Source organism: Oreochromis aureus, linkage group 19 (assembly GCF_013358895.1).
Source record: "Oreochromis aureus strain Israel breed Guangdong linkage group 19, ZZ_aureus, whole genome shotgun sequence".
NCBI lineage: Eukaryota > Metazoa > Chordata > Actinopteri > Cichliformes > Cichlidae > Oreochromis > Oreochromis aureus.
The window spans coordinates 27,837,175-27,860,927 of NC_052960.1; the positions used below are offsets into that span (position 1 = coordinate 27,837,175).

At 41.0% G+C, this 23,753-nt stretch overlaps 3 protein-coding genes across 10 annotated transcripts in view; 1 reads left to right on the forward strand and 2 right to left on the reverse strand.

Moving 5' to 3' along the window:
* strn3 (striatin, calmodulin binding protein 3) overlaps positions 1-5,325 on the reverse strand; it is a 29,876-nt gene extending 24,551 nt beyond the window's left edge. For both annotated transcript variants that reach the window (XM_031745851.2, XM_031745850.2), the window contains exon 1: positions 5,028-5,325. In XM_031745851.2, the coding sequence (XP_031601711.2) occupies positions 5,028-5,294 (267 nt within the window). In that variant the 5' untranslated portion in view covers positions 5,295-5,325. The remainder of the gene's footprint in view (positions 1-5,027) is intronic.
* A 221-nt stretch (positions 5,326-5,546) lies between these two features.
* ap4s1 (adaptor related protein complex 4 subunit sigma 1) lies at positions 5,547-12,198 on the forward strand. Of its 3 annotated transcripts, XR_005609354.1 has the most exons (7): positions 5,547-5,656; positions 6,580-6,735; positions 6,820-6,906; positions 6,994-7,062; positions 7,451-7,483; positions 7,844-8,059; positions 12,072-12,198. XR_005609354.1 is itself a non-coding variant. In XM_031745855.2 (6 exons), the coding sequence occupies exons 1-6, from the start codon at positions 5,630-5,632 to the stop codon at positions 7,970-7,972; spliced, it is 501 nt and encodes a 166-aa protein (XP_031601715.1). In that variant the 5' UTR covers positions 5,547-5,629; the 3' UTR covers positions 7,973-8,451. The 3 variants fall into 3 exon arrangements, 2 of the variants coding, with proteins under 2 accessions (XP_031601715.1, XP_039459099.1); XM_031745855.2 differs by lacking the exon at positions 12,072-12,198 and having other exon boundaries at positions 7,844-8,451; XM_039603165.1 differs by lacking the exon at positions 12,072-12,198 and having other exon boundaries at positions 7,472-7,483; positions 7,844-8,107.
* Positions 8,810-23,753, reverse strand: part of hectd1 (HECT domain containing 1) — a 42,122-nt gene continuing 27,178 nt past the window's right edge. Inside the window, exons 26-44 of one of the 5 annotated variants that reach the window (XM_031745845.2) lie at positions 22,371-23,378; positions 20,020-20,241; positions 19,191-19,324; positions 18,858-19,014; positions 18,013-18,083; positions 17,389-17,540; positions 17,254-17,308; positions 16,940-17,168; positions 15,181-15,263; positions 14,723-14,850; positions 14,094-14,295; positions 13,828-13,965; positions 12,814-13,298; positions 12,067-12,225; positions 10,760-10,838; positions 10,567-10,660; positions 9,980-10,130; positions 9,759-9,903; positions 8,810-9,678 (exon numbers count right to left, since the gene is read on the reverse strand). In XM_031745845.2, coding sequence (XP_031601705.1) covers positions 9,541-9,678; positions 9,759-9,903; positions 9,980-10,130; positions 10,567-10,660; positions 10,760-10,838; positions 12,067-12,225; positions 12,814-13,298; positions 13,828-13,965; positions 14,094-14,295; positions 14,723-14,850; positions 15,181-15,263; positions 16,940-17,168; positions 17,254-17,308; positions 17,389-17,540; positions 18,013-18,083; positions 18,858-19,014; positions 19,191-19,324; positions 20,020-20,241; positions 22,371-23,378 — 3,830 coding nt within the window. In that variant the 3' untranslated portion in view covers positions 8,810-9,540. The remainder of the gene's footprint in view (positions 9,679-9,758; positions 9,904-9,979; positions 10,131-10,566; positions 10,661-10,759; positions 10,839-12,066; positions 12,226-12,813; positions 13,299-13,827; positions 13,966-14,093; positions 14,296-14,722; positions 14,851-15,180; positions 15,264-16,939; positions 17,169-17,253; positions 17,309-17,388; positions 17,541-18,012; positions 18,084-18,857; positions 19,015-19,190; positions 19,325-20,019; positions 20,242-22,370; positions 23,379-23,753) is intronic. The other 4 variants (XM_031745847.2, XM_031745846.2, XM_031745849.2 and 1 more) reach the window with 4 other exon arrangements.

Sequence of the window (23,753 nt, forward strand, 5' to 3'; positions counted from 1 at the left end):
TTTTAAAAGATTTGAACAATACAAACAAAGACGATATTTTATGCTGTTGTTTCTGTCTAGTTGCTGGTTAATTTTTCAGTTTCAATCTGGGACTTAACACTTAACATAACACTTTATGTTTCATAAAAATCAAAACATTACAATATCCCAATACATTGCTAATGATTTGCGATTTTTAGCTTTTTTCCACAAACACACGCCAAGTAACAAAAATCAAGAGGCACTTGACTGGCTGACATGCCACGAAGACTGTGTCATCACAGAGGGTGTGAAGTGAAAAATATAAAAAATACACAAGCGACGCAGGGAGCATAAAAACGGCATTAGCTGTTAGTGAGGGCAGCACTGTGGCTGTTTGTCATCTGGAGGAGGCAAAGACAGCACTGTCAGTATCAATATTATCAGATCATATGAGCAATTTTTTGTGCCAATTGAATTTGAGTATCTTTTCCTTTTTGACAACCCTAGATCACATAACTGAACCCGAGAAGACATCAGACAAACTTGCTGAATCCATGTCACCAAAACGCAAGTGATTACCACGAAGAAACAACACCAACAGGTTTTTGTTCTCACACTAACAATGTATACTATGAAGTACATTATGAATTTGAATACATAACACAGAGAAAACAGGAAATCCTTCCATTTTAAAAGTCATAGCCACTAAACTGAAGTATTTCTGTTTGTTGCCAACAAATCTGAAGCAGAGTTAAAATTAGGCAAATTAGACCAATAATGGATTAAAAAGCTGTGTGTGGATTGAGACAGGATTTTAGAACAACACAGACTCTTATGTTACTGTAGCTTGAATTGAGACTTGACTAACATCAAATTGGATCAGCGTTATGACATCCACAAGTGAAACTCTGTCTGCCAGGGACCATTTATCTTGAGATGCACTGATCCAGCATTTGGACTCCAAAAGGGTCAAATCCTGACTCAAAAACCTGGATCACAAATTGGTGACCTGGGTTGGCCCATTTAACTTAGTTGTCTATATGTATAGGCATTTCACACCTGTGATGCTGACATTTACGGCTGCAACGATTCATCAAATAATTCGATTTAAAAGAAATTCTTGACATAAATTCTTTGCTTTGATGTTTCGTTTTAATGCACAGCTCAGTAGCGCGTTAAATAATGTAAATGCGAGGGTTTCATCCACATTTGCTTCTAAAACAGACCTGAAATACAAACGTATTCAGGAGCAGTGTGTGAGTAAGAAGTCTGACGTTATTAAGCCCACACAGCCCTAGTTTTAAACAAAACCACTGATAACAACAGCAGCAGGAGAGAGCTGGTGAAATCAGGTAGCATGAAAGAAAATGTGTTTCTAACATCCAAAAACAGCAGTGCTGTTCCTGAAATCACCATTAAACTTTTTACTGGGAAAAGGCTAGTGAGTCTTTCATCAACCCACCTGATAAGCAAACTCTGATGTGAAGAAAAAAACTTTGTAGCTGCTCCATCAAAACTTGCTTGTTTCACACAGAGAAACATCTGCAATAGGCCCCCAGAAGTTGCATTAATATGCAGATGAACAGTTAACATACAATGTGCTCTGTGAGCTATGCAAACTCACTGGATATCTTGTTTGACAATCACAAAGCTCAAATGAAAGGGCAGAAAACAAAGCTCAGAAAGATGTCAAATCAACCAGGACCACAAATTTTAAATATTCTGTCTCCTTTACTTGTCTGTTCAACAGGGTTGTGCATCCTGTAGTTTATCCCTACACAGGCTTGGATGAGAGAATAAGAAAATTTAAAAAATAAAAGTGGCTAAAATATCATCTTCTTACAAGTGACTTCAGAACAACTACAAGTAATCATACAAATTCATACGAACAGGGAGAAATTCTGAATGAAATCTCCGCCATTTGGGCTGAACTCTGATTATTTTCAAGACATTTACTTTTCTACTTTTTTATTGAAAATATCTACCGACTATCCCTGATCTGTGTCAACACTCCAAGAGGGTTAATCAGACCTCAACCTGTAACGTACCACTAACAGCTCTGTTGTGCTGTGGAAGGCATTCGGCTGTTATGTTTTGGGACCATGTTCGATTCTTTGCCAATGGGAAGAGGAGAGCGCTCGGGTACTGATAAACATACCAACTCTCAAATAACAAGAACAGAATAAAGTCGAATTCCGAGCTTGCCTGCAAGAAACAATGACGGTGATAAATTTGATTGGGACCAGTTAATTAAAAGCCGCCATCAAAGTACAAGACAATCTGTCAAACCCAAAGGTGTTCACAGATATAGACACAAAAGCTTCTACCGTTAAATAAACTAAGGTACCTTTATTAAAATAACTCAGGCTTGGTGACACAGCTGCAACTGGATGGGCGTGATTTGTAGCAGCCTGACTGTGAGAGATCTGCTAACTATTTATAATTTTAAAACAAACAAACAAACCCATCTATTCAATGAATGGTTTTTACTTTCAAGTATCACACATTATTTGAACTGTCCTACATTTTTCAGATTAAACATTACTGGGGATGGGGGAAAGAACTGAAACAGCACAGTAATGTGATATTCTGCATAGCAAGGTCATATTGATATAGGGACATATAATATCAGTATTTTATTAAATAAATTAAAATATTCTGGGAATACTACTAACAAGAGGTAGCAGTTTTACTTGGACTGACAGCAGTCACTCTTAGAAAGTTTACAAATGGCTGCTGTTTAGTTTATAAATGTAGACAAATTGTCAACATGTTGCCATCAGTCTGAACGTGTCTTTACCAGTGAACACAATTCGAAGAGACTCAACTGGCTGCCAGCTAGTCGTATTCTGGTTACATTCCTAAAGAACAGCAAGGTTACCGAGCGCAACTGTAATATTCAAATATGAATTTCTGTCTGTGTAGACAGCAACAGGTGTGATTTTCAATGATTTATCACAGTTTACTGCTGTATTATCAGAAACAGAGGGGATGTAATTGCCAACTTGACCCCATTCGATTGCAGACTGACAGCAGACTGAATCCATCTTATAGCAACATTTATGGCAGGTGTTGCTATAGATGCTCTCATTTTGCAGCAAAAAAAATAAATAACTGAAGTGAGATAACTTTATTTTACTGGATAAAAACAAATACTTACAAAGTTCAACTTTGAGGAAATTATCTGCAGTTGAAAAAAGGTCACAAATCATAATGTATGTTATGGCAATACTCAGTATATCACAAACAAAATGTTAAAAATTGCAATATCATCATATCATCACTGAGGTATTGTGATAATATTGTATCGTGGAGTGATGGTGATTCCGACCTGTATTAGAGCTTTATATAGAACAATTTATGTAAAAATCTACTTTTGACTGCTTTCTTGTCACAAAGGCTTGCTACAAAGAGTTGCCACAGCGGGTAGCTCCACATGTTTGATTTGACAGAGTTTCTTTTTTACTCCAGATGTTCTTCCTGACCCAACCCCAGAGAGGATTTATGTTGCCTGCTAAAATCAAACCTGTGCCCTTTCTCTTACCAAGGGAATGTGTTAACCACTACACCACTGGAGACACATACAGAGCAGTATTAAATTACATACATTTTCTATGTATTTAATAATTGTGTGAATTAAAACATCTTCTTACAGCAGGAACTATACAAGTAGCAGGAAACTTATAAAAGCAAATACTGTTGTTCAAATAAATACATAAAATGGTTCTGCCATACCCCTATTTGATGGCCTCATGGTGAATACACTCTAAACAGTGGTCATAAATAGCTTCAAGAAACTATTAGTTAATCCAAGTGTATGTAACACTAAACTGATCTTACATGGATACCTGTCAAAACAGATACAAGATTTGATAACTCATTTATATGTCAAAGAATTAGCCTTGTTTATTACAAAACAAAGACATGGTATTCTTTTTACAAGGAAACCAAAGGCACTCTAAACTGGCGTGGATTTAAATAAATCTACACGGTATAAAAATGTCTTGTCTTTGTTTGTTACTTAATGCTACTGATTATCATATTAGTACATGCAACATTCAATGGGTGATTACATTTTATCAACCTAAGTGCATGGGCACCCCATTTACTGAGACTATGAAAAACTAGAAATGCTCTCAATTTATCATGCCTGCTAAAAGCGTTGACCTTTTATCTGATTGTCTTACCCTCCTAACTTACAATTGTAACGCTGATAGTTAAGGTCTGCCTTTTATCTTATGATTTTAAAATTCAAGTGGTTTTATTCTTAAATTTAATTTTAGTTTATAAATTTGACTTTTATCAAATATGACAGCAAGATCCGACTTTAATATACGGGCTTGAACATTTTGTTTTTATTTTGTTTTTATTTTGTATCTCATGTTTATAATACTTTGATGTCACATAATTTTTATCTGGCAATACTAACTAATACTAAAACTAATACTAAGAGTTTATTTCATCATTCATACTGAAAAGAATAACTTTTAAATGGTTACGCAGTTTTCCTCCAATTTCATTTCTTTTCCTTATGTGCTGTGAATCACAGTCGCTCGGGCCCAGCTGTTGACTCAAAAGCAACATTAGCGACTAACACTGCTAACAGCTAGCGTGACAAACCAAAATGACTGAGATTAGATAGCTGACAGTCGGTTGGATTCACTTCTCCATTGCTAGCTAGCGTCTGAACTCAGTTTCCACAGTGGGAAAGTTTAGCTTAATATGAACAAATGAGCTAACAGAGGAGAACGGCAACAACAGCTTCAGCTACCTGCTAAATTTGTCTGACACCGACTGAAGCTAAGCGCTACCTCTAGTCGAGCTAACGGTAACCCAGAGCTGACCCTTTAGCTTAGCCACTTAGCCAGTCGGGTTAAAAATATCGAGCTTAGCTGCTTTTGCCTCCCGTTTAAACCAAGGCCATGCCTAACTAATCGATGAAATTATAGATTAAATGTTGCAACACTGCCACTACCTCTCTAAAACCAATTGTCTACACACTGTCCATGTTGTTGTTGTTGGGGTTTAGCATGGTTGGAATTCTGTGCTAAGTTGGGAGGGCTAACCTGAAGCTCGGCCCTCTCCACTTCCCAGTGCGCCCTCTCCATCTCGAACCGGGCCCACTCATGCTGGATGTAGTGCAGGATGCCGGGGATTGTGTACTGCTGCTGCGGCCGAGGTAGCTCATCGGGCTGGTGTGGTACCATGACTGCTCCGCCACCACCGCCTCCAATTGGTGGATTCGCGCTACTGTTATTCCCCTGCTGCTGTGGTGGCGGAGGCTGTCGTGGGGCACTTGTTCCGACCCCTCCTCCGCCGGGGTGTTCGTCCATAATTTTTTTTTTTTTTTGAAAAGTAGAAGGAAAGTCTCCACAGGCAGCAACGATCCGCGGAGGGATCCCCGCCCCCTAAAGCCCGTGTCTCAGCTCCGTGCCTGTCTAACTGGCTCCGCTGTGTTGTGTAAAACTGGCTTTCCTCGGAGCGGTGTGGTGCGCGCGGCTGACTGAGGACTTGGTGTTTGTGTATAGACCTAACCGGCCGCCATTACTGTTCTCTTCCCCGACCTCTCTCTCTGTTTCTCTAGCTCCTGATGGTCAAGGTGGGAGAACCCAGCCGCAATGCCTGACGGGACACATCCATCCTCCTTTTCCCTTCCTGCTATCCAAATATGGAACCTTCACGGCTCAAGGAAAGGGTAGTAAAATATAACTCTTTAACGGAGCATATATTAAGATGTATGAGGAAATACAGCATAGCTATCAGACATATTGTGGTTGTTGTCTATCGCTCCTTTTAAGTACCACAACCACAACTTGTAAACAGCTGAATCTAAAATCCCGTCCAGGATCGTACCGACCAATTTTAAACCGTGAGTACAGTACAATAAATTATGTACAAGGTATATATTTTGCATCTTTCAAAGGAGGAAACATGCAAACATCGGTGGGATTTTCTTTTGGATTGTTTGCGTGGAATAATTACTCCCTCAAATGTCTTAATGCTTAAGTTACGAGCATGTTTTGAAAGTATAAGTAGAAAGTACTTGCGTTCAAATGTAGGAAATAACTGTTACCCTGGAATGCACCTATCTACGCATGCGTACCAAATGCTATTGCTGTATATCATTGGATTTCGTCTTTCGTTCGTATTTATTTACCTTTACGGTACTTTACAGTAATCTGACTTTAATCCTGTAAACCGAAAGCATCGTGTTTAAAATAACATTAGCTTGGGGCAAAAACTCGCTAGCAGAAGTTCCCATTTTAGCCCGTTTGATGGGGTTAATGTAGCATCTGGCACAAGCTAACAGCTGGCGGTAAGTAAAACAAACGTTCAGCTTAATGACTGATGTGTTACACAGTTTCCCGACCATCTGAAAGTTATGTTGTATTTAAACGGCACTAAACTTGTTAAAGAGAAATGTAATGCTGAGGGTGTAGGATTTGTTAATGTCCTCCTTGACTACTCCGGTGACCCAGTAGTGGTAGGTAACCAACAAACTCAGTTTTTGTATTACTATACAACAAGAAGCGGGTGTTCAGTGTATTAGATTGCAATATCTCATACCATGGGACAATGGTCTGTACTGATAATATTGACTTTACGATTCCTCTGCAGCCAGCAGCCGATCGGAGAATGATCAAGTTCGTGCTAATGGTAAACCGACAGGGTCAGACCAGGCTGTCCAGGTATTATCACTCTGTGGAGCTGAGCAGGAGAGCAGCGCTTGAGGCCGATGTAGTACGCTACTGCCTGAGCCGCAAGAAAGATCAGGTGTCTGTCTGCGAATTCCCAGTCTCGTTTAGATCGAATAAATAACATAACAATATCATGTTTTTAACCTCTCTCTGCTTGCAGTGTTCCTTTGTGGAGTACAAAGACTTTAAAGTGGTTTACCGCCAGTATGCTGCTCTGTATATCGTGGTGGGCATCACAGACAGTGAGGTGAGTCTGATCGGAGGTATTTTACACCTCAGCGTTTTCGTCCTTTCAATGGTCAACAGGACGTGTTTCTCCTCTTTACTCTCACAGAATGAGCTGTCCATCTACGAGCTGGTTCATAACTTCGTGGAGGTCTTGGATAAATACTTCAGCCGGGTGGTGAGTTCAGTTTGATCGAGGTTCTTACAAAAATAAATACTGGCAGCCGCCAGTGCTACCCCTCAGCCTCCTAGTAGATGCATCTGTGGTAGAAATGTGAAAATCCTAAAAAGCCTCTGAACTTGAGTCAAAGTCACAATGACTAGCTATTTAGTAGATGCACCTTTGAATTAAAAAGTAAATTCTACCTCACTTAATTCTCCAGCTATACTGCTGAAAACCGTTGGATCCATTATCAGTGCAGGTCTAAGGCAGGTCTTAAAAGCATTAAAAGTAATGATTACAGTTTCAAACATATATTGTATACTTTTTGAGATGTCTGTAACAACAAATGAAGACTGTTGAAATGCATGAATCATAGAAAGCTGCTGCTGTTTGAATATTTCAGTCTGTGTATTTCTCCCTACAGAGTGAACTGGATGTATCCTGTAACACAGCCACAGCTGCACACACTGTGCTTTTAGCATGACATGCAGTGCATATTTTACCAAAGCCCAGTAATTTTTAATTCCTTATTAACCAATTTCAAATCACCTTTACACCAGATGTCAGAGCCAATAATAAAGCTCCTTCATTTACATTTTATGGTCAGCTGAAGGACAGTGACCATTGACAAGGACACAGAATGGCGCAAAGAAAAAAAGAAAAAAAAGAAAGAATAACCTGGAGACACAACAGATTTAGAGTTGAGGTCAAATATTAATGTAAAAGTTACCCATCACTATTTGTTCAGTAGGAGTCTTTGTCTTTCTTTATTTCCTTGACCCTTCGCCTTTATCAGATAATGTTCAATCTGGATCGAGTTCATATCATCCTGGATGAGATGATCCAGAATGGACACATTGTGGAAACAAACAAGAGCCGCATCCTCGCTCCCCTCACCGCCATTGACAAGATGGTGGAGAGCTGACAAAAAGAAGAAAGGGAGTCACGGACTGTCCTTCAAGCTCGAGGAATGGCCCACAGCTTACTGTATGAATTTAGAATCTGGTTAAAGGTACTGATGTTAAAAAAAAAAAAAAAAAAAACAAAACAAAAAAAAAAACCAACTACTCAGTGCCAACATGAACTCTGGTCAGTATATTAATACACATCTGTATACTGTATCCAGATGTTTGAGCTGCACAGCTGAGAGCAGGAAGCCTCCCTCTGAAGTTGGCCAGTTTGAATTATTCAGGAGGAAAACTGGTTGTGTGAATTTAGCGGGAAATAAATTACATTTTTTAAATTTGTCTTTTGGGGTATTGGCAGACCACAGGGATTGTTTTGACTGAGCTGGCCACACATGTAAAATATCTGTAACAAACCAAAATGTAAAGACATTTGGCGGTATTTTTTGTATATGTATAAACCTAAAACATTAATAAAAAAAATATATATATAAAAAAAGCTGTCTAATATGTAATAAAACAAAACAAAAAAAAATTAAATAACCATTTCATTTTAAAAAAATATAATGTCCTAAATACTGAAACAACATCTGTATAATAAGTTTGAAATTTTTTTTTAGAAAAAGGCTACAAGATAAATCTCTAAATCAATACTACATCTCTACGCGGTGATTTTCAGCGACTGGACTGCTGTAGATGATGGATCTGCTTCAGCCTCATGTTGGTTGAAGTGCAGCTGTAATACTGAAACACTTAAACTCCACTACAAACAAGTCAAAATTCAACTTGAAAACAAAATGGAAAAAAAAATAAATAATCAAAGATTCATATTCTTCCACAGACCACAGGACTCATTCTTTACTTCATACTTTGCAAACATTTTAATGATTTTTTTTTTGGGAGCATACACATTTGAAAATATCTGTTTACCTCAAACTGCAACTTGAGTTAAATAAATGTTTATAATATACAAAGAAAATACAGGGATAGCAGAGCTTTCTTTTTTTTTTTTAAATCTTTCTCTTTAGATGTGCCTTGCACACAGCCAGTGTTTTTGTCTCCATAGCTTCATTGTAAAACAAACACCAAAGGCTCTCTGACCTTTGACCTTTACAACTGGTCAGTAACAACCAGAGAACTGTCTCGCACACACAAAAACAAAAAGCAATAAATGGGGATGGGGGGATCCATGAACATTTCAGGGAGGAGGAAGTGAAAACAGAAGCTATGAGTCAAACCAGGCACCAAACTGAGAGCAGACAGGAGGAGGAGATCAGCACACACACACGCACGTACACACACAAACACGCAAGCCTGCAGCATCAAAGCTGGGAACAGAGCAGCAGCAGCAGCTCAGGATGGTGAGGAAGATGATGCTGCTGCTGATGATGAAGGAGGCGGTCAGAGAGGTGTGAAAGACGTGAGAGCGTTTCTTTCATTTTGTTTCTGCAACATAAATCCTCCTCCTCCTGTAGCAGGAGGTCCGGCCGTCAGTCCGTCAGCTGGTTTGGATTGGCTGGCTGATCCGTCAGTCACAAGGCGAGACGGACAGATGACTTGAGAAGCATGCTCAGTGTGGCAGCGGTGGTCAGTTGAGGTGGAAGCCTTTCTCCATGGTAGCGGCTAACAGGCGCTCCCTCATGATGTCCTCAGATGAGTACTCGGGCAGCTTCAGGTAGTGAACACAAGTGTTGACAGATGGGTAGCTGGAGTCTGTGGCATCCACCTACGGAGGCAACAGTCAGTCAGCTTACTGACTAAAACTACCTATATTAACAAACTCAGACATTTAGAGAGCCAGTTTACCTTCCTGACGATAGTGAGGCGGGGGTGCAGGTTGGCAAGACCACCAGGTGGCAGGGTGGAGCAGCCAGTGGTAAACTGCAGGAAGGCTTTACGCTCATCAGATGACATTCCACATAAGACTCGCACAAACCGCAAGAAGCCAGGGCTGAAGGAGGAGGAGTGGTTAAATACATGATGCCGTGGCTCAGTGTTTCCATTAGTGTTGATGTAACATGTCATACCTGTCTCTGGTGTAACCAAGCTTTGGTTCTGTGTAGTTGATGATGTCGTCAGCAGTCCAGGAAGGAGACTGGTTGCCACAGAGGATCATCTGCACCTCCTTATGGCTAAAAGAGCTTAGTTTCTCCATTGGAAACACGCGATTAAAACCCTCTGAGGAGGAGAGGACACGTTTATGATATTAGATATCCAAGTATTCACTCAATTTTAGAAATAATCACCAATTTACTAAACTGCCAGGGAAAACGAACCAGAAAAGTTTCTCGTCGCAATGGAATCAATTCTATTGTGACAATGAGTCGAGAGAACATAAGGGTCTAAAATGAGAGTCAATCTTTAGAAAAAAAACACCCCTCAAACTTTACCAAGACCAAGTCCAATTAGGCCACGTCAAGGGCGTTTCCAGCATTAAAACAACTGCCTCTGAACACAGAGCACTACTTTCTTGCTTTGTTATGTTGTCCACCTCTTTCCTCATTAAAACAGGAAACTATTTTATTTTGTGAAGTTTTCTAAAAAAAAAAAAAACAGATTTCTCCACAATGACAGGACACTGTAGAGAAACAATTTGCCAGTTTTGCACATTTACCTCTAAAGGCCTCCATCTGTTTCTGGATGCCAGTGTGCATACAGAAGTCAAACATCAACTCCACGTACTCTTCTGCATTCTCCATGGAGACCATCTATACACACAGAAAACACTCAGTGAACTCTTGAAAATGTGCAAATTTACGTGAAGATATTTCCATCCACATAAGAACCTTGTTCTGAGGCATTTTTACCTCATCGTCTCCATTTGGTTTGAGATCCACTGCAGAGAAACCATGAACCTTGGAGGATGGACAGAACTGAAAGTTTAACCTGCAGAGAAAAGTTCATGTGGCTGTCAAACATCTGGTCTGTGTCATATGGGAAAACAAGTCAAAAAACTTTCTGCTTTCGCTGTACAAACTCTTTCACTGCAAATAATGAACTCAAGCATTCAACAGTCCTGACAGCATTTGTGTTTGTCAGCTGGAACTAGAACACAAGTTATTTACTAAGCTGCTCATCTGCTCAGATGTTTTTGACCACAACAAAGATTGGGTACCGAGATTTAACTAGGCAAAAACTTTATATGACTTTATTCTAACCCATGTGGTCTCATGTGAAAAAAGATTTTCATCTCAGTTTCTGGTCAATGCATTATTGTAAGAAAATATTACTATTAAGTTAATGTCATTTTGGTTCAGTCCAATTGTTTACTTTAAGGAAACAAATGCTGAACCTTTCCTGGTATCACTCATCTTCATCTTTGTTTGTTTTTTAAATGAATTGCTAATGCCATTATTAGCTCTGTGTAAAGGGTAACTCCAGTTTGACTTCAGCATGCTGTGTATGCTGTGATTAGAGCAAGGAGAACCCTCTGAGGCTGATGAACAAAGCCAACACTCAAGTTAATGTTAAGCTAAAGTGAAAAATTTAGAGCATTTAAAACTATATTTACAGTCTGGTATCCCCAAAAGTTGATTCTGTTCATATGTTCATCTGGACTTAGCGCCTGTGCCAGTGCTAGCATCTGGCACGGGCAGATGCTAGCACTAACCTTCATTACTGAACTGGACTGTGTCTGCAATGTAGTTGCATTTCGCATTAAATTTAATTAAACTTAATGCGTACTTGACTAATGGCAAACTACATGACTCCAGAGTATGTTAGAAAGGACCTCTTACTCTTGACCTAAACAGTGAAAGCACTAAAGACGTGCTGAGCTGGATAAATAACAGTTATTGTTACTGGCATGGATACCACTAGGAACCTATCAAAACAGGTTATTCCTCTTGTCAGAATCACCTGCTTTTTATTGGTCACTAGAAATGGTTCGACTTTCCCTACTTTCTGTCTACTACTTGAAATAAGCACTAGGATGGTCTTGTTTACACTGACAGGACTATAATCAGCAGGTGTAACAGTAAAAAGCAGCTATTATCACAGTCCTCTTGGCCTTGGTCTTTACTAACCTCTAGCCCTTCTAAGCAAACACTAAAGATGCAGATTGCATTACCACAAGAGTAACACCTTCAGCACCTTTGTATGCGTCTTTTCTTACCCGAGGTCTTCGACACTGAGGGGAGGTCCGGAGCCCAGCGGGTTCTTCAGCATCAGGTCCTGCAGCCTGGTGTTCTTCTCATCCTCAGACAAACTCTTACTGGCCAGAATCTGCCTCCTCTTCACTGCCAGATCCTTCACTTCCTTCAGGAAACTCGCCCTGGAAGAGGCAGGAAGAGAAGTGAGAGGAAAAGGGCATCGTGAGTCTGTTGTAGTGTAGATATTCTATTGTTGACCTGCTTTCTCTCTGACTTTATCATTTCCTACTCGTTTAGTGCGTTTCTCTCCCCATTTGTGTTTCTGCTGCAGACCAGAACAGATCCTGGAATTTCACAAGTTTAAAATACATTTTCTTTTTATCCCCTGCCTCCATAACTTTGCATGTTAATTCTGTCTGAATGAGGTTTCAGTCATGCTTCACTTTAACAAAATTGAACCTAATGCTGATAAACCACAGCAGCTTGTGCAGATGATAACACAAGCCTTTTAGTGTTGGCAGACACTTTCCAAGTTTCTGTTTTTAGTATTGCTCAAAAATTAAGGCTCCTCAGATTTCAAGAAGTTTCAAAATGACCAATAGTCACATCTTATTTTTCATGGTTTTCTTAGAACTTAACTTCAGCAGCACTACTACATGTCACAGGATGTGTTCAGGTTCAGCAGTGAGCTAGGGGGTGACCTGCTTGGGTAAAACATGGGCTTTCAGGCTGCCTGTGAAAATGCTAGACATTAAAAACTGTCTCGAGACCTGTGTGGGTTGATAAGCTGGAAGTCGTCCCAGGTCAGGATGCCATGGTACCAAGCTGGAGGTTTTGGTTTTGGTGGGTCCATGATGAACTCGGACTTGGAATCCTCATCAAAGCTGCCCACTGAGTATGTCTCCTGGCTCTCCTCAGTCGATGCTTCAGACTGCACCTCAGACAGCAGCAGGAAGGGCTGCAGGTGGGGCCGCTCAGGGTCGTGACCCTGTGGTGAGCTTCGAGACTGGTATAGCAGCTTGCTCATGTTAGACTTGATGTCCCCCATGCAGAGCAGCTTAAAGAAGGGCTGTGATATTGGTAGGTCGACCAGCCGGTTGTCCTGAATGCACTTGGCCAAGAAGATGCCCAGGAAGTAGAAGAGTTTGGTGATTCGCTCCAGTTCCTCGCTATCCTGAGGGAACGGAGCTGGAAATAGACCACAGGAACGCTGCACATAGTAACCGGGAGGCTTCAGTCCACCACCCAGGTCCACCTGAGACAAACATAAGAGGGACATCTGTTAATTTAAAATGAGCTAAGGCACTGATGATTCCTGCTGTGGCAGAGAGGAATCAAGGCTCTTTTGGGGGGGGGTTTCTCCTCAATTTTAAAACTACTTTTTGTGGCACTTAGAAAGCATCATCACTGATATTTGACAACTGTCACTGTTTGATAAAGTTATCCCTATTTTTAAACTCTAAATTATTTTCCCTTGCTTAATGACCACTGGCTTTTAACGCCACCTTTACATTTGATCACAGCTACTAAAACAGACTAGCACTGACATTACAACATTTGAATATATAACACTAATGCTACTACTACTTCTACTAATAACAACAATAATAACAACAACAACAACAATAATAATGATGATAATAACAACTCTTTTCTATTATTATTTTGCCACACTAACGTCAATGTTTGAAACTTGAACCATTTTAACGTCTCATAATATGACAGAATGGAATTCTTCACCAATTTTAAACCTGTCACTTTGCGAACGTGTTGGTAATACTGACCTGTCGTGACTCATCGTCAGGGAAGTCATCATCACACAGCCAGATTCCCAGTGACGTTTTCTGAAACTCTGCAGCCACCAGAGCATAAAACTCCAGAGTTGGACCGAGACCCGTTCCCTCCTCACCCTGAAACTCCACCTGGAAACACACACAGACACACTTAGCCTGGGATGCCACAGACCGACAATTGTAGTGCGTGTTGCAAATCTAGCAGTAGACACAGAAGGTTTTCTTTTGTGATTTGTTAAAAACAGACCGCTTCTCACCTCTAGCACAGACTTTTGGTCAGCATGGATGTGCATGACAGACTCAGCCCATTCCATCATAGTTTCTCCTCGGGGGACTTTCACTCGTTCATGTTTGAGTCGACCCACCCTGAACTCACCAGGATCGTCCCGCCGCACTGTGGTGGACGGCCGAGAACGTTCCATGGTTGCCTCTCGCCGGTTCTGGAGCCACACAATTGCCCTGCAGACAGAGTGGGGTCAGAGGCCAGCGTGTTGGAAGTACACCAACAAGACATGGTCTTTAAGGTTAAAAGACCAAATTCAAATGCTGATAACAGGACTTAAAAAAAAAAAAAACTTTTCTAGCTACTGTCTTTGAAGATCAAAATGCTAAATCTGTCAGTCATAAAATGATGTTTTCAAAGCATCACATTTAAATCAACAACAAAAGAAAGTGTTGCCGATTTTATTTTATTATTTTATTTTACATTTTTTATGTTATAAGCACAAAGGACCACATTTTTAAGTTGTGTTGTGAGGGTCTCTCCCTTGTAATATCAAGTGTCTTGAGGCAACTACTGTTATAGACTGAAGCTATACAAATAAAACTGAGCTGAGATGCCTCAAGTTATGCATGGTATGTTTGTTTACTCCTGCATCACACTCACCTGGAGGCTCCGAAAGCAGTGCAGGTAAAATAGAGTTGTCGGGTCTCAAAAGGGATGAGGAAAGGACACTTGGAGGTGAGTTGTTCACACCAGTCGGGCAGCGCTCCACTTGCAAGGGCCAGAGGCTCCTGGGAAACCAAAACATTCAGTTAAAAGCTGACATCTTTAACTAGTGAACTATCACACTCACTGGAGCTTGTATTGCATTTAGGGTTTTTTTCCCCCATAATTGTCTGATGTTTCAGCAGGTTACACATTTTAATCACTATACTGAAGCCTGGTGTTGCACGTTGTGCACTACAACACTTTATGTTAACAGAAAAGGGAGATGTGATTTTTGACAATATTGAAAAGCCAACTTTTTAGAGACTTTCAAGATGTCTTTTTTTTAAGGAATTCTTGAAATTTTCAGATTGTTTTTCCAACCAAGACAAATGACAGAAATGGAATATACTGACCTCAATCTGCTGCAGGATCTTTGTAGTGATTTTTTTGCTGGTGAAATCTTCAGGAGATGCGTTGAACTGAAGCTCATCTATATCTGCAAACAATTTCAGGATTTTGAAATGAGAGCTTTATTCCCCCCTCAAAGCTCAAAGTTAAGTCCCCATTTTTAACACATACAACCATTTCAACATAAGCAACTATTTTAAACTTTTCCTTGAAGCTAGTTTATCGTACCATGGTATTGCCCTTTTCTAAAGATATTTTATTAAGGGGAGACTGCAGAGAGAGGTGTTTTAACCTACACAAACATACTCCCGTCTAGTCCTCTGAAAACCTGAACGCACATATTTGAATACCACTGGTTGACTAGCCGACCACAATAAGGATGGGAGCAACAGCAGAGTTTAGCATGAAGAAAAAAACCCCACATCAAACATGAAAAAAATAATAATAATAATAATAATAATAATGTGGGTGGAAAAATACATCATGGAAAGTACAGACAGTGGCTGCACACACTTTTCATGTTTTGGTTTCCAACTTAGCTCTTTGTATGTTATAACCAACTCTTCTCCGTGTCTGGTTGATGGACCAACAAGAGCACAAGCAAGAGTGGCCCGCACAGAACCACATACTTTATAATCCTGCCTGTCTCTAGCGGCAGACTCTCTCTGCAGTCAGACAAGATGTTTGTAGCTCTCTACAGCCAGTGCATTGCCAATGGAGAATCATGTACAGAAGCCTCTGCTGACCACCATTAACAGCAGGAGGATTTTTAGCTGATATTGACAGAGATTCTGTTGACTTATTTATTGGCAATCAGTATTTTCTGATGTTTATGCACTGTGCTAATGAAATGGTGAAAGAGCTGAAAAACAGTCAAATTTTTTCTAATGAAGATTTTAGTTTTTCTTCGGGATACAGTTGTCACATACTGTCACATATTCTTATTGTGTCATGCACTCTACAGTCATTTAAATAACATTTTTCTAATTCTACTCACCACTTAAAACACATGAGTCATATTTTAACCATACATTGATACAATACTTGATAGTGGATATCACCTTAAGTTTGTAATTAGGGACTGGCAGGTTATAGTGGCTGATGTCTGATCACGCTGTGATATATTATTTGCTTTCTGCATGTGGAACAGACATAGTACATCACCCATAGTATGGGGATTTTACACCGTCACGTTTCCTGGCCGAAATAGCCTATTCACACCTGATGACCTGTGATGACATATGTGCAGCCTTGTCTGCACCCATACACACCTGTCATCACAGTCTTCCATCAGTTTTAAGTTGGTCACTTCTCTAAGAAGTACCCTGCCAAGTCAGGCTAGATCGCTGCTGCTAGTTAGGTCTTTTGTCTGCTGAATTAAAGCTAAGCTTAACTGTCCATGTTGTTCTTAGCCACCACCAGCTGGCATGTGGATTTCCCACTGAGTTCTAATTCAGCTTTTCTCTCAAGGAATTTTTGCTTTGTGTTTTGGTTTGACTACCAAACCAAAGTGAGCAAAGCAACAAATTCTCATTTGCCTAAGGATTGTCCAACGCTCCATTCTCATTTACCCAATTTCATTCCAAATGCAGGTACTACATATAATCATTAATGTGGTTAAAATGGAAATGTTGAATGAACTGTTTTGTTTTCATATGTTTTACAGTCCCAAAAGTCCCCAAAGATGCTACAGATTTAAGGAAAATGCCCATGTACATTAGACCCAGTAGCATAAACGCAGTGTCCGACTGAGTGTTTTCGTACCCTCCTGCAACGTGCGCGTGTTAGCAGCCGAGTCTCCTCCGATGATGTAAAGGATGCGCAGTAGCTGTAGGACATCCTCCACTCCACAGGCATTCTGGCTGCATCCTGCCTTCGCCTGCGCCACCTCCCTGGCACCACCCAGAATCTCACTGCTCTGATTGGCTGAAACTGAACTGGGGCTCAGGCCACCAGAACGGCCCCCGACCCCAAGGCTGTGTTCACAAAACTCCTGTGAAGGGGAACAGATCCGAGGTCAATGAAGAGACATCAGACATCCAGTCATAAACATAAAGAGAAAACATGGATAGACTCACCATCTTTCCACTCTCCTTCTCTTTATCAGAGTCTTTCAGCTCTCTGTACATTATCCTGCATTAAAAACAGAAGTCAAAAATTGTCCAACACCTGTCAAATGCAGTAAAGTTTGCATCAGATGTCTCCTCTCTTACGTGTACGTGGGCTCCCAGATGCGCCTCAGTTTATCCGTCTTCACAGCTCCGTTGCAGGAGAGCTGCAGCAGCCGCTGGACATAGAAGAAGATGGTGGACTTGTAGTTGGTAAGAGGCAACTCCACCTCCCGGGTTGTACCCAGCCCAGCCACCTGAACACACAGACAGGACAGATACAACAATTCAGACATCTTCTCCAAAAATATACAAGCAATAAAGGAAAAGGATAAATGATATGACACGGTTAATATGTTCCTAAAATTATATTTTGGTACCAATTAACTTTCATTTTAAAAGCAACATGACGGTATATTTTGTTTGTTTGTTGTTGTTGTTGTGGGTTTTTTTTGTTTTTTGTTAAATCAGCTACCATGGCAGTTTTTGCACAGCACTGCAAATATCTGAGGATAAAAATGTGCTTAAACATTGTGACCATCCTGTGATCGCACAGACAGACTGGGCAAAAGGAAGAGTATTCTGTGGATGGATCGCCAATGACAGCTGGGAAAGAATTTGACTGTATCCGACAAAATATACTGAAAGTCTTCTGCTGATTAAAGTGAAATAATTATTTTAAGGAAAAAAAAATAACATCTTATTTGAGCACCAAGTAATCTATCTTACCTTAAGGGTGAGAGCGAGGTGAGGAGAGGGAGCACACTCCACCTCCTCCTGAACCTCAGATCGAGGAGTTCCTGGACCAAAGGAGACAGAGAAACCCCTTTTTAAAAACATCGATGGAATATGACTGCAGACTTTTCTTATAAGAGGTTTTTTTTTTTTTTTTTTTTTAAGAATGATGATTTCAGCATAACTAAGATCTCAAATAAACAACTGAACTCTGAGAAAGATTTCTAGACCAGTAGTCAAAATTTCTGTACAAGTTCTGTAGCATTTGGAAGCCCCAAGGATTCTTTCAGTCCTCATTTCCTGACTTCAATTTTTGGTTAAACATCTCCTGTTTATACTACTCCACTAATATCCATAAATGCTACTTTTTCAACCCCTTTCAGCCTTTAACATCAACAAGGTGTTAAACTGAATATTCTACATCGAGGAAACAGAGGAAACAAATCAGTTGATTCCATCATAACATGGAACTTTTATTCAACAAAATAAAAAATGAACTTAATACTAATTTCTTATAATGCAATTATTAGTTCAGTGGTTGGTCAGATAAACAACAGGAGGTACCTGCCATTTAACTGATCACCAGTCAGGGTCACCAGTCACCACAGAAGACTAGGATATGTGACATTAGAAGTAATATTTTTCTAATATTAATTGTTGTTCAAAATCATAAAATCATATTAGCATTGCTACAGGACCATCACCGATCAGTTATGTTGCCGTGATGTCAAAGCTTTGACAACTGACAAAGCACAAAACATAAATGCCAACAACAGGATTTACAGAAACTAGCTGAAAGTCGTGCCATGAGCAAACACCTCCTCCTTTGCATTTTTTACCTGGAGGAGGGATCTCCAGGTCTGTGGTCTGCTGGACGTTGGTTCTTCCTGGTCGGGGGTCAAAGGCAGGAACCAGAGCAGAGAATTGCCTCTTTAGGACAAAGTCGTCATCCCATGTCCTCCTGCGTCCTCCTTTGGTCTCATACTCCTCCTCTTCCTGCAGAACAGCAGTGACACAGTCACCCCTCTGAAGGGCTTTTGCACAAAACATCCACAGCTACAGCAAGAGATTATCTTCGAATCATCAGAAGAAAAAAAAACAAAACCAAAAAAAAAAAAACCCCCCAAAAAACAACACAAATCTTTAAAATAAGCCCAGATCTATTTACGTACCAGGACCTCCTCATATTCTTGATCCTCCTGATTGTCATCTTCGTTCTCGTCATCATCGTCATCAGGCTCTGGGAGGTCCTCCTCATCGTCCAGCTCAGCCAACAGTGTGTTGGCACGGCAGCTGTCCAGAAAGTCTACAGGGAGAGAAAATGAGCAGATGGACATGAAGTCGGTTAAACAACTGAGAATAAGGGAAAGAGGGGAAGTTGGCGCTTGGCACACATGTTGATATACTCTAAAAACATGAGCTTAGGTTTGGTTAATAGTGGTCCGGTTCATTGAAATCCAACCAGTTACTATACATATTATACAAAGACATGCAAAGACAGTCTTAAATGATCAATGTTGATGTGTTTTAATGATCCCTGCACGTTTTCTATTATAAAGACGTAACTGGTATTATGACTTGTTTTAAAGAGCATGTACACACACAAGCAGGGAGGTAGTAACGTGATTGTGAACCTGGGAAAAAGTGTTAGTGTCACTGTTTGCCTTTGATAACGTTGATTAAATTTATGACTATGTTTAAATGCAAAACTATTTGGTTTAAAGATTTGTGTCAAGATATGCATTGTAAGGGCATCACGGAACAAAAGCGAAACAACCTGTCTCCAAGATGTCAGTTGTTAAGATTTTCAAGGGGATTTTCAGCATCAAGCTGAAAATGATTTCTATGTTTTTCTTTTCTGTTATATTTACAAAGAAAATTAAGGCTAAGCTCTATGCTCCCATCTGCTAACTTTTACATAGTTGACTGATATGAGAGACAATAGGCAGCATAGGTTAGCTGAAGCAAGCTCAGTGAGTGAGTGAGAGTGTGGTCACCAACCATAGAGAGAGAACTCGGCCTCCTGGCCCGTGTCGCTCTCGCTGGATGTAGATGTCAGGCTGGTTGTAAGGGTGTTGCTTAGTAACTGGCCGACCGACAAACCCGTGGTGGCTGTGGCTACATTATTGCTGCTGGTTACTATGGAGGTGGACATGGTAACGGTGGAGGTGGTGCCAGTGGTGGTGAGGTTAGGAAAGCTCTGAGCACCCATGAGAGGAGAAGCTGCAAACAAACACACACACAAAAACAAACAAATGGTGGTTAGTTGGTCAGAAACCAAAGAAACAAAGCAGCAGGTGAAGCTCGTTATGCTCCAGTCATCTAACTGGAAACAGCTGACTGGCTGGAGGCAGCTCATGCGGTTTACCCAGTGATCCAGAGGAACGATCCTCCACATGTGGTCTGAGTAACTTTGGACTTAAAAATACTACGAGATTTGAAGCTGAGAACAAGCATCTTCACACAGCCACTTCAAACAGCAAACTCAGCTTACTGAATCGTGTCCTCTGAGTAAATAGTGCATCTGTTCCTAATTTTAAAAGCAATGCTAAACACACATCCTGTGGTCTCTGCCTCACTGACCCTGTTTGGGAACTTTATTTGTTACTAAGTGTCATTATTACTTTGTGTAAAACTCTAATCTGCTCTTCCTATTTATTCACTCCATTATTCATCAAGTACCATAAAGCGCATCAATGTGCGCTTTATAGTCACGTTTTAAAATGTATATTAATATTTCAAAAGAAATTAGACAGAAAGTGATCTAAACTATGTTAAGTTTATGTTGCAATGCACAAAGAGCATAGACATGTCAGCATGTGTCAAGTCACACATTTCTACCCTTTTGCATTGTAAGGTTTCTCTCATGGACTACGGTGGGTTACACAGTGCCAGTCCAGCAATGGACAATGGATTACAATAAAGTTTTACAATAAATTTGCTGATTTTTGATAATGACATACTAACACATTAACAAGAACACCACACCCATGGAAAGTGCACTTAACTAGAAGGTAAAAAACAAATAAATGTTTAAAAAAGAGAGAGAGAGAAAAGGATTTTTAACTCTTGGTCTAGTCTAAGGCTACGTCCACACTAATGCGTTTTCTCTCCAAAACGCATTGTTTTCTCTCCGTTTTGGCCTCCTGTCCACACTGAGACAGCATTTTCCTCAAGGAAAAACACAGCATTTTGGAAACGCTCTAGAAAACGCATACATTTCAAAACAGAGCTGTCCCGTTGCAGTGTGGACGCTCGAAAACGCAGACTTTCTAAAACGATGACGCATTTTATTCATGTGATGCAGTCATGTGACCAATTAAACAAAGATAGCGGAGGGCATTATACAGCAGTTGCTTTGTTTGCTCTCAATTTTGACAGCCCTAAAAGAGATTAATATCAGTTTGTACATGCTCCAGATAGCTTTTCTTCAAATTCTTTAATTTTCACTCTCTTTTGTGCATGCGCGGGACTGGAACGTAAGCGTTTTCGGCCGTTTCAATGTGGACACACAACTCTGTGAAAACGACTGAAAATGCTAGTGTGGACGCAGAGCGTTTTCAGACGAAAACGGCGTTTTCAAATCTATCCGGGCTAGTGTGGAGGTAGCCTAAGGAGCTTGGAAAGAAAAGCATCTGGAGAAGAAGCTTCCCGGATGAGAAGTGAAATGTCTTCAAGCAACTTAAAGAAGTCCAGACACTTTTCTTTCCAAGCTCCTTAGACTACGATGACCTGGATTACTGAGAACCTTCACAGACAACTCCTGGTCTACTTTGTGCAACGTTTTAGTGGAAGAAGCACTGCCACTGATTATTCTCGAAGCAGTAGGCTGTGGTTCGCTGACTGCTGTGGTGGTTTCGATTATCGTCAACTCTGGGTAACACACCAACTGTGGGCCTGAATTTTAAAACAATGAAATGATTAACATTTTAAACAGGAGAATGAAATATGGAAAATTATTTTACAAAGATTACCAAAATATGAAGCAGGTCCAGACAAAAAAAAAAAAAGAAAAAAAAAAAGAAAAGTTTTGAAGTATTACCCATGAATTTGTTTTTTGCATTTTATATTGATCAGTCCATTTCAGAATCGGTGCCTGTGATGACTCATATATTGCTTTTGTGGCAAATATTTAATAAGATATATGCACCATGCATCACCATTCAGCTGAACAATGTTGCCATACACCCCAGCTCCAACTCAAAAGACGATTAGATTTTAATACTCAAGTTAATTACTTGCTGGCAGTACCCATGATGTTCCGTGATAGTGGACTGTGGTGTAATACCAGTCTTGTAATGGTATGTTGTAAAAATATTGTAGTATTAGTGCAGTAATCCTGCTGTACTCACTGGCAGTACTCATGACGTTTCTGCCCAGCGTGTTGGTGTTGTTGTCGCTGCTGCTGCGGCTCAGGTTCATGTTATTTGTGGCATTGGTGCGCGACATGTTGGGTGCGCGGCGGACGAAGGACTCCATCAAGCTGGCCTCACGAGAAGACAAATTAGGGACGCTGGCACTGGAGCTCATGGGAGCGCCGGCAGCCAAGAGGGAGCTGACCGATAGCCGGGCGTTAGCCACCGAGCACATAGGCCTCTGGGAAGGCGTGTCCTTGCTAGACGACTCCGACACTGAGCTGACATCAGGGGAGCTCACGCTCACTAGCCCCATGGAGATCGCTGTTGCTGGGTCAGTGGTGGCCATTGCTGTGGATGAGTCTTTGTTTCTGGTTTCATCTGCTGTGGTGGATGCATCACCAGTAAGTGTGCCTGAACTGGATGCTGAACCAGATCCGCCCTCTGCTGCAGAGGACAGAACGACAATTGGCTCTTGCTGATGTCCATCAGAGCCAACCCCGCCTCCCATTACTCCTCCTACACCGGTTCCTTGGTCAAGCATTAGCCCGTCAGTCCTTCTCTCCAGTCGCAGACCTCCTGCACCTGGAAAACCAGCGGAGGAACTTAGGCTGATGTCAGAGGAGGAGGCGACACTGCAGACAGAGCTGCTGCTCCCCTTTCTGCTGGAGGAGCTGGCACCCCCAAGCGATGAGGCCCCGCCCTTCTCAGGACAGTTATTTTTAACCAGGCTGCTCCATGACTGCTGAAGTGAGGATGACGATGTGGAGGAGGAAGATGATGAGGTGGTTGTTGTGGTGCCGCCGCCGCTCGCCGCCTGCGTCACAGAGGGTCCCACCGTGGTGGAGGCGGGGCCTGAAACAGTGGATGAGACAGGTTTGGGTGACGGCGCTGTGGCAGCCGACTCAGGGTCGTACCCTGGAGCAAGCTTGAGGTCAAACTTCCCTTCAGCGCCCATACGGTAAGAGTTAGAGCCGCCAGCATCCCAGGTTACATCAATCCAGCCTGGATGGACAGAGAGATGGGAGGGAGACGGACGGATAGATGTCAGAGACCCGAGAGAGAGACAGAAAGAGAGACAGTAAGAGAGGTAGACAGCAGAGAAGCAGCTTACAGTCAGAGCAGCTCCACACTGGACCAGATCAAATACTTTACATGAAATATTGCTTTAGAGTCACAATGAAACAAAGCACTAACTTGCCTGAGAAAAAAATATAGTATAGTATAATGAGTGAAAATTACTATACTTTTGGTTTTGGGGGGGGGGGGGTGGATGGGTGTGGGTGTTAAAACATCTTTTGCCTGATAAAACGAGTTGTTAATTGACTACCCACATTCCCATCTTAGATCCAACAAAGTGTCCAAATAACCAATTTTTAA